This window comes from Rhinopithecus bieti, unplaced genomic scaffold (assembly GCF_001698545.2).
Source record: "Rhinopithecus bieti isolate Rb0 unplaced genomic scaffold, ASM169854v2 scaffold_5889, whole genome shotgun sequence".
Lineage (NCBI taxonomy): Eukaryota > Metazoa > Chordata > Mammalia > Primates > Cercopithecidae > Rhinopithecus > Rhinopithecus bieti.
The window spans coordinates 966,263-975,648 of record NW_016805277.1 but is presented as its reverse complement, the minus strand read 5'-3'; the positions used below and the strand labels follow the sequence as shown (position 1 = coordinate 975,648).

Here is a 9,386-nt window from a genome sequence, read left to right as displayed (position 1 = left end):
TTTTTTTTTTTTTTTTAAATAAATGAATCAAGTATTCTGGAGTATAAAATAGAACTTAAAAGTTACCTTGTTTCTAGCAACACCACAGCTTACTAACAAGAATCCCAAAATGAGCCGAAGTGTTGGATATTCATATCCTTCCTTACCGCCTGGTTATCAGAACACACCACCACCTGGTGCAACTGGAGTGCCACCCTCTTCCTTGAATTACCCAAGTGGGCCACAAGCCTTTACTCAGGTAAACTTTTTGGGATTTTCTTTAACCTGTTTCTCCATTTGGTTTAAACTGTATACACATGAAGAAAGTTTTAGGAAGATATATTATACATTTTTATAACCAATTAGAATAATAATGGATATTTCATAAAGCCTTTGTCTTTATACGTTTTTCCAGAACCAAAAGATTGGCCAAGAGATCTAGATTGCACTTTTGTTATTTACAGAGAAATTAACCACTTCCCTACACACTTAATAAATGTTACTTACTTTGAAATTATATATCTGTAGACTCCCTTAGGTGCTAATCATTTAACCACAAGCATGAGTGGATTAAGTCTACATCCAGAGGGTCTAAGAGTTGTCAATCTTCTTCAAGAAAGAAACATGCTTCCGTCAACACCTTTGAAGCCTCCAGTTCCAAATTTACATGAAGACATCCAGAAACTCAACTGTAACCCAGAGTAAGGCTTCAGATGTGACATTGTGCATGTCGGAAAAGTTTTCTAGCTTATTGCAGGGGGCACATCAGGTGTTATGAATAAGCCATACAAATTATTAATTTATGAAAGTTCTGGATACAGAAGATAGAACTCTTTTTTTGTTTGTTTTTTTGAGATAGTCTCGCTCTGCCGCCCGGGCTGGAGTGCGGTGGCGCAGTGTCTGCTCACTGCAAGCTCCGCCCCCAGGGTTCATGCCATTCTCCTGCCTCAGCCTCCCAAGAAGCTGGGACTACAGGCGCCCGCCACCACACCCAGCTAGTTTTTTTGTATTTTTAGTAGAGACAAGGTTTCACCGTGTTCGCCTGGATGGTCTCGAACTCCTGACCCCGTGAGCTGCCCACCTCGGCCTCCCAAAGTGCTGGGATTACAGGCCTGAGCTACCGCACCCGGCCAGAACCCTTTTTTATTTATTTATTCATTTTTTTGAGACAGTCTAGCTCTGTTGCCCAGGCTGGAGTGCAATTGCCCGATCTCGACTCACTGCAAGCTCCGCCTCCCGGGTTCATGCCATTCTCCTGCCTCAGCCTCCTGAGTAGCTGGGACTACAGGTGCCCGCCGCCACACCCAGCTAATTTTTTGTGTTTTTAGTAGAGACGGGGTTTCACCGTGTTAGCCAGGATGGTCTCGATCTCCTGACCTCGTGATCCACCCGCCTTGGCCTCCCAAAGTACTGCGATTACAGGCGTGAGCCACCGCGCCGGCCCAGAACTGTTTTACTTGTTTACTTAATAGAGACTTGAAAAGTCCTACCTCAAGAAATAGAGATGTAACTCCTGAACTGATTTTTTTCTTATCGGCTCTAATGAGATTATGATATTCATTATCATTATGGTGGTTACATTCTTTCTTCAAAATCCAAAGTACAGGGATTTGATTCTACATAATCCTTTATTTGATGTCATTTAAAATTAATTTCATAACATAATAGCTTTTCTTCCTAAAAACTTACCATAAGCTTAAATGTGTGTGATCAATAATTTCTGATAAATTAAATTTGGTACCTTTAAATTGTATTTAGAATCTTCAGCAAAACTGAACTTTTAAATAAACTTTGCAATTTGGGCCATCACCTAAGTGTAATTTAATTCCAGTGTCAACTAGGCTTACAAAACAAAAAATAAGTCATTTGATAGTTTAGACTGTTTTACACACAAGCCAAGAAGAGACTATATTTTAGTTATATAATATAATCATCCACTCTATTTCTGCATAGGACTTAGATTTAAATATTTAAATAGGATAAAATTTTAGAGAATCTATTGAAATATTTCATCTGTAATCTGATCCAGTATTAAAATGTATACCTTTTAAAACTTTGTGGTTGTTTTGTTCAAAAATAATCATAGCAGCAACTGATGCATACTCTTTACTTTGATATAGGTTATTTCGATGCACGCTGACTAGCATTCCTCAGACGCAGGCCTTATTGAATAAAGCCAAACTTCCTTTGGGGCTGCTGCTTCATCCTTTCAAAGACTTAGTGGTATGTTTCTTTTCTTTTCTTTTCTTTTCTTTTTTTTTAGACGGAGTCTCCCTCTGTCGCCTGGGCTGGAGTGCAGTGATGCAATCTTGGCTCACTGCAACCTCTGCCCTCCATGTTCAAGCGATTTTCCTACCTCAGCCTCCCTAGTAACTGGGATTACAGGCACCTGCCACCGCGCCTGGGTAATTTTTGTATTTTCTGTAGAGAGGGGGTTTCACCATCTTGACCAGGCTGGTCTTGAACTCCTGACCTCGTGATCCAGCTGCCTCAGCCTCCCAAAGTGCTGGGATTACAGGAATGAGCCACCGTGCCTGGCTCTTTTTTTTTTCTGAGACGGGGACTCACTGTCGCCCAGGCTAGTGTGCAGTGGTGAGATCTCAGCTCACTGCAACCTACACCTCCTAGGTTCGGGCGATTCTCTTGCCTCAGCTTCCTAAGTAACTGGCATTATAGGCACCTGCCACCACACCCAGCTAATTTTTGTATTTTTAGTAGAGATGGTGTTTCACCATGTTGGCCAGACTGGTCTCGAACTGACCTCAAGTGATCTGCCCACCCCCCAAAGTGCTGAGATTTATAGGCATGAGCCCACCTGACCGCGCCTCTTTAGTGAAAGTAAATGGTCTTTTGGGAAAAAATTATCTTGGTGGTGAAAATTTTCCTGCAATGAATGCAAGAATTACAATAATAGAATTGGTTTGATCTATCTTTAGGAAGTCCGATGATTGACAGAATTACTTACAGTTCAACCAAAAAATTTTGTTACAAACACTTTGAAAATACTAGATAAAGTAAGTATATTGCTGAAATTCAAAAAGTGCTGAATAGAATAGAGGTACTGAGAAGAAACTAAAAAATGATCATACATTTTAAATAGGTCGTGATTATTTACCACCCATTAAAGTACTTTACCCGAGTCTCCCATTCTGCTTTCCTTGGAGTAAAATTTGTTCTTATTTTAAAAAAGTTTGTTTAAGCCAGAACGCCTGGTGGCTCATGGGCCTGTAATCCCGCACTTTTGGAGGCCAAGGGGGTGGGAGAATTGGCCCTTGGGTCCAGGAGTTCAAGACCAGCCTAGTCCTGGCTACTCGGGAGGTTACGGTGGGAGATCACTTGAGCCTGGGGAAGGTTGAGGCTGCAAGGAGACATGGAATCGTATTACTTGTACTTTTCCAGCCTGGTGACCAGAGTGAGACCCTGTAAATCCACAAAAAAAAAAAAGTATTTCAAAAGAGAAAAGAAGCGATCTATCTTTTATCCTAAAGTTCTGGTGGCCACATACTCCTTTGGAGGGATTGGCTGACTTTCCCACAAGAAACACCTTCCTTTTTGGTGATAGGAATTTTTTTGGTGTTGATAGAATTTTATTGCCTGCCCCAATTTATTTTTTTTATTTTATTTTTTAAGAAGCCCCAGAGTGTAAATTAACTAGTTGCTTGCCCAGGATTGGGTAGCTATCCTTCCTCTTAAAAAAATAGATAAAGCCAGGTGCATGTGGTTCACACCTGTATCCCAGCACTTTGGGGAGGGCCTGAGGCACGCAGAATCACCTGATTTGGGAAGATCAAAGACCAGCCCTGGCCCCACGTGGTAAAACTCATCCTCCTACAGAAATAGAAAATTTAGCTGAGCCATGGGACCGCACATCTATAATTCCAGCTACCTGGGGGAGGCTTGAGGGCCAAGGGAAAATTGCTTGAACCTGGGAAAGGTGGGGGAGGTGGAGTTGCAGTAAGCCAAGATCCCACACTTGCACTCCAACCCTGGGCGATAGAGTGAGACTGTCTTCAAAAAAAAAAAAAAAAAAAAAAAAAGATAAAGATACATATAAATAAATAAAACCTTTTTTTAAAGATGAGATGCTATGTCACTTTGTTGTCCAAGGCACTAGCTCTCAGTTAAGTTGATCAGTATAAGCAAATACATTTCTTTCACCTGTCTCAGGGTTTCTGGTAAATCAAAACAAATCTCCCTACATCTGATAGTCTTACAAAGACCCTTCCCATGTATTTACTGTCATGTATTTATTTATTTATTAGAGACCGGGTCTCTCATTGTCACCCAGGTTAGAGTGCAGTTCCATGATCATAGCTCACTGCAGCCTTGAACTCTTGGGCTCAAGCAGTCCTCCTGCCTCAGCCTCCAGACAGAGTAAGTGGTACTGCAGGCACTGGCCAGCTAAGACTTTAGAACTTTTAGTATGTAGGATAAACTTTAGGAGCGTAATTCCAAAGTTTAATTGATTATTTAAATTAACCTCACCTTACTTTATTACAGTTGAGAACTAAGTAAGCTTCTTAATGTAACATCAACAAACTTTGTAATAGTTTCATTGGTCGTATATTTTAGAATGTTTTTTTTTCTTTGCCATTCATGCCAAAAATACATTGTAAATTTACCATCTTGGTTTTACTTTTTTAACTTATTATTTATTTAAAACTTTTTTTTTTTTTTTTTTTTTTGGTAGAGATAGGCTGTTGCTGTGTTGCTCAGGTTTATCTCTAGCTCTCGGCATCAAGTGATCCTCCTGCTTTGGCCTTCCAAAGCACTGGGATATTTTTATTTTTTTCCAAGATGGAGTCTTGCTCTGTTTCCAGGCTGGAGTGCAGTCGTGCGATCTCGGCTCACTGCAACCTCTGCCTCCCGGGGTTGAACCAATTCTCCTGCCTGAGCCTCCCAAGTAGCTGGGATTATAGACACCCGCCACCACACCCAGCTAATTTTTGTATTTTTAGTAGAGATGAGGTTTCACCACGTTGGCCAGGCTGGTCTTGGACTCCTGACCTCGTGTTCCACCCACCTTGGCCTCCCAAAGTGCTGGGATTACAGGCATGAGCCACCATGCCCAGCCTATTTTTATTTTTAAAATAGAGACAGGGTCTAACTTTCTTGCCCAAGTTGGTCTCAAACTCCTGGCCTCAAGTAATCCTCCTGCCTCAGCCTCCCACCAGAGTACTGGGATTTTAGACATAGGTATTAGCCACTGTGCCTGTCCTGCTATTTTGGTTTTGCAATGTGAGTGGTCCATGAGAAAAAAATGCTTTTTAAATTTTTATTTTATTTTCTTTTTTGAGACTGGGTCTTGCTCCATTGCCCATGCTTGAGTGCAGTGGCTCAATCATGGCTCACTGCAGCCTTGACCTCCCAGGCTCAAGTGATCCTCCCACTTCAACCCAACTCAACACACTGGGCTAATTTTTTGTATCTTTTTTTTTTTTTTTTTTTGAGACGGAGTCTCGCTCTGTCGCCCAGGCTGGAGTGCAGTGGCCGGATCTCAGCTCACGGCAAGCTCCGCCTCCCGGGTTTACGCCATTCTCCTGCCTCAGCCTCCCGAGTAGCTGGGACTACAGGCGCCACCCACCTCGCCCGGCTAGCTTTTTTTGTATTTTTTAGTAGAGACAGGGTTTCACCGTGTTAACCAGGATGGTCTCGATCTCCTGACCTCATGATCCGCCCGTCTCGGCCTCCCAAAGTGCTGGGATTACAGGCTTGAGCCACCGCGCCCGGCCTTTTTGTATCTTTTGAGAGGGTCACGTTTCACTATGTTGCCCAGGCTGGTCTCAAACTCCTGGCCTTAAGCAGTCCTTCCACCTTGGCTCCCAAAGTGCTGGAATTACACATGTGAGCCACTGTGCCTAACCAATAATTTTTTTTTTTTAAGACAACTTTTAATGAGAATGGTCTTGGAGCAAAACCGTAGGGTTTAAAAGTAATACGTTTCAACTACGTGGTTTTTGTGTATGGCGGTTTAGATACATCTTGTACTCTAGGTTTTCTCTAAAATGATAATATCTCAACAGTTATTTAGACAGGATGGATTCATGCTTATATTTTCAACATGATGATTATTGCCTTTAATCTGTTTAAATTTAATTCTTTTTTTTTCAGCAATTGCCTGTGGTTACCTCCAGTACAATTGTGAGATGCCGTTCATGCAGGACATATATCAATCCTTTTGTCAGCTTTCTTGATCAAAGGAGATGGAAGTGTAACTTATGTTATCGAGTCAATGATGGTATGGGATGCTTTTTTGAAACATTTAAACATTTCTACTTGCATTGTAGGGAAATCAGATGATACAAATGGGCAGTTAAAAAAAAAAAAAACTTTTATTTACCTGTAGTCAATCCTTCCACTCAGAAAACTATGGGTAACTTTTTTCTATGCATTTATGTTTATAAATAAATTTAATTATTTACTTTTAGGCAAAAAATAATGATAGTATTATATGGATATCCCATTTTACATTGTATTGGGTATATTATAAGTGATATATTTCATGGTATTACTTAAGCCAATAATTTAAGAAACATTTTTATGTAGAAATTGTTCCATGCCTTTTCTCTAGGGTGAAAGAAAATAAGTCCACAGAATAGCTGCCCAATTCATTCACTGCTGAATGAAGGGAGGTGGGCAGTGCTGGAAGATTAGTTGAATGTAGTTTTCTCAGTAGTTGAGGAGGAGGGGATTTCTCTCAGTAACTATGTTGCAGTTTTTATTTGAGGAATGTAATGTAATCAATAGGATTCTGTTCAGATTAGAGAAGGAAATGGGTATGCCAGTATCCACAGTGTCTGTTTGGAAGATTTGAGAAATAGAGGAATATAAGAGTTTTGTTTTTGTTTTTGAGATGGAGTCTCACTCTGTCACCCAGGCTGGAGTGCAGTGGCGTGATCTTAGCTCACTGCAACTTCTGCCTCCCAGGTTCAAGCGGTTTTCCTGCCTCAGCCTCCTGAGTAGCTGGAATTACAGGCATCCACCCCCACGCTCAGCTAATTTTTATATTTTTAGTAGGGGCGGAGTTTCACCATGTCAGCCAGGCTGGTCTAGAACTCCTGACCTCAAGTGATCTGCCTGCCTCAGCCTCCCAAAGTGCTGGGATTGTAGGCATGAGCAACCACACTCAGCCAATAGTTTGTTTTTGTTTGTTTTTGAGACGGAGTCTCACTCTGTCGCCAGGCTGGAGTGTAGTGGCACGATCTCAGCTCACTGCAACCTCTCTGCCTACCGGGTTGAAGCAATTCTCCTGCCTCAGCCTCCTAAGAACACACCCGGCCCTGGCCAAGAGTTTTTAAAAGCCAGTTTTATTGGCTGGGCGCAGTGGCTCACGCCTCTAATCCCAGCACTTTGGGAGGCTGAGGCAGGTGGATCACCTGAGGTCAGGAGTTTGAGAACAGCATGGCCAACATGGTGAAACCCCATCTTTACTAAAAATACAACAATTAGCTGGGTGTGATGGCGGGCACCTATAATTCCAGCTGCTTGGGAGGCTGAGGCAGGAGAATCGCTTGAACCCAGAAGCAGAGGTTTCAGTGAGCCGAGATCATGCCATTGCACTCCAACCTGGGCAACAGAGCGAGACTCCGTCTCAAAAACAAACCAAACAGAGCCAGGTGCAGTGGCTCACACCTGTAATCCCAGCACTTTGGGAGGCTGAGGTGGGTGGATCGCCTACAGTCAGGAGTTTGAGACCAGCCTGGCCAATGTAGTGAAACCCCATCTCTACTAAAAATATTAAAAAATTAGCTGGGTGTGGTGGCAGGCGCCTGTAATCCCAGCTACTCGGGAGGCTGAGGCAGGAGAATTGCTTGAACCTGGGAGGCAGAGGTTGCAGTGAACTGAGATTGCACCATTGCACTCCAGCCTAGGCAACAAGAACAAAATTCCGTCTCAAACAAACAAACGAGCAAAACTCTGTCTCAAACGAACAAACAAACAAAACAAAAAAAACAGTTTTATTGTGTGTGTGTTTTTTTTTTTCAGTATAGAAAAGTAGGGATAAGCTAAGAACTTTCTTTTGCACTATGATAATTCAGAAAATGGACATGTAGTATTTAGTTACCTTTAAAATCTTTATGTGTATGTGCTTTAATATACAAAATGAAATTGTAATAAAAACTGAAGCCCCTTTCGTATGCAAACCAGGCTATTTCATGAACTATAGCTTACCCTTTAGAGTGCATAGGGATTTTAATTTCTAAACAATTAGTAGGAAGACAGATACAATGATAATTTAGAAAATACTCTTTAACCACTAGTGTATTATAAGTGGTAAGTATGATGTTAGGTTAAGTGATGTTCCATAAAGGTCTCATTAATTAATGAAACTCATTAAACCTTATGACCTTGACCTCTGGAATTGTCTTACCATAGCTTCTAGTGCCAGCCAGTTTCTGTATATTTCGTATGTGAAATGTTAATATCTTGTATAATTGTGAAATTTAAGCAAATAGGCCGGGTGTGGTGGCTCACATCTGTAATCCCAGCGCTTTGGGAGGCTGAGGTGGGTGGATGACCTGAGGTCGGGAGTTCGAGACCAGCCTGACCAACATGGAGAAACCCCATCTCTACTAAAAATACAAAAAATTAGCTGGGCATGGCAGTGCATGCCTGTAATCCTAGCTACTTGGGAGGCTAAGGCAAGAGAATCGCTTGAACCTGGGAGGTGGAGGTTGCAGTGAGCTGAGATCACGGCACTGCACTCCAGCCTGGGCAACAGAGTGAAACTCCGTCTCAAAAAAAAACAAAGTAATTGGCATTTAATGAGTTTTTATCATTTTTTCAAGCAAGAAAGTGGCCAAATGCAAAATATATTAAATTCTTTCAGTTTTTTCAATGTGTGTATTGTTAACTTTATATAGTTCCTGAAGAATTCTTGTACAACCCTTTGACCAGAGTTTATGGAGAACCTCACAGAAGACCAGAAGTTCAAAATGCTACTATTGAGTTTATGGCTCCTTCAGAATACATGGTAAGCTTCCATTTTTTTAATACAACATGCCCATTTTTTATTACCAGGTTTTAAGTAAAACAATATAACATCCTTTAACAAAATTTTATTTTATTTTATTCTATTCTATTCTATTCTATTCTATTCTATTCTATATTCTATTCTATTCTATATTCTATTCTATATTCTATTCTCTTCTATTCTATTCTCCTATTCTATTCTCTATTCTATTCTATTCTATTCTATTCTATATTCTGTTCTATTCTCTATTCTATTCTCTATTCTATACTATTCTATTCTATTCTCTATTCTATTCTATTCTCTATTCTATTCTATTCTATTCTCCTATTCTATTCTCTATTCTATTCTGTTCTCTATTCTTTCTATTCTCTATTCTATTCTATTGTATTCTCTATTCTATCGTTTTCTCTATTCTATTCTATTCTCTATTCTA

At 40.8% G+C, this 9,386-nt stretch overlaps 1 protein-coding gene across 3 annotated transcripts in view; it reads left to right on the top strand.

The window, feature by feature from the left end:
* SEC24A (SEC24 homolog A, COPII component) overlaps positions 1-9,386 on the top strand; it is a 49,371-nt gene that overhangs the window by 25,815 nt on the left and 14,170 nt on the right. For all 3 annotated transcript variants that reach the window (XM_017871949.1, XM_017871948.1, XM_017871950.1), the window contains 5 exons: positions 78-238; positions 508-680; positions 2,100-2,202; positions 6,091-6,217; positions 8,844-8,953. In XM_017871949.1, the coding sequence (XP_017727438.1) occupies positions 78-238; positions 508-680; positions 2,100-2,202; positions 6,091-6,217; positions 8,844-8,953 (674 nt within the window). The remainder of the gene's footprint in view (positions 1-77; positions 239-507; positions 681-2,099; positions 2,203-6,090; positions 6,218-8,843; positions 8,954-9,386) is intronic.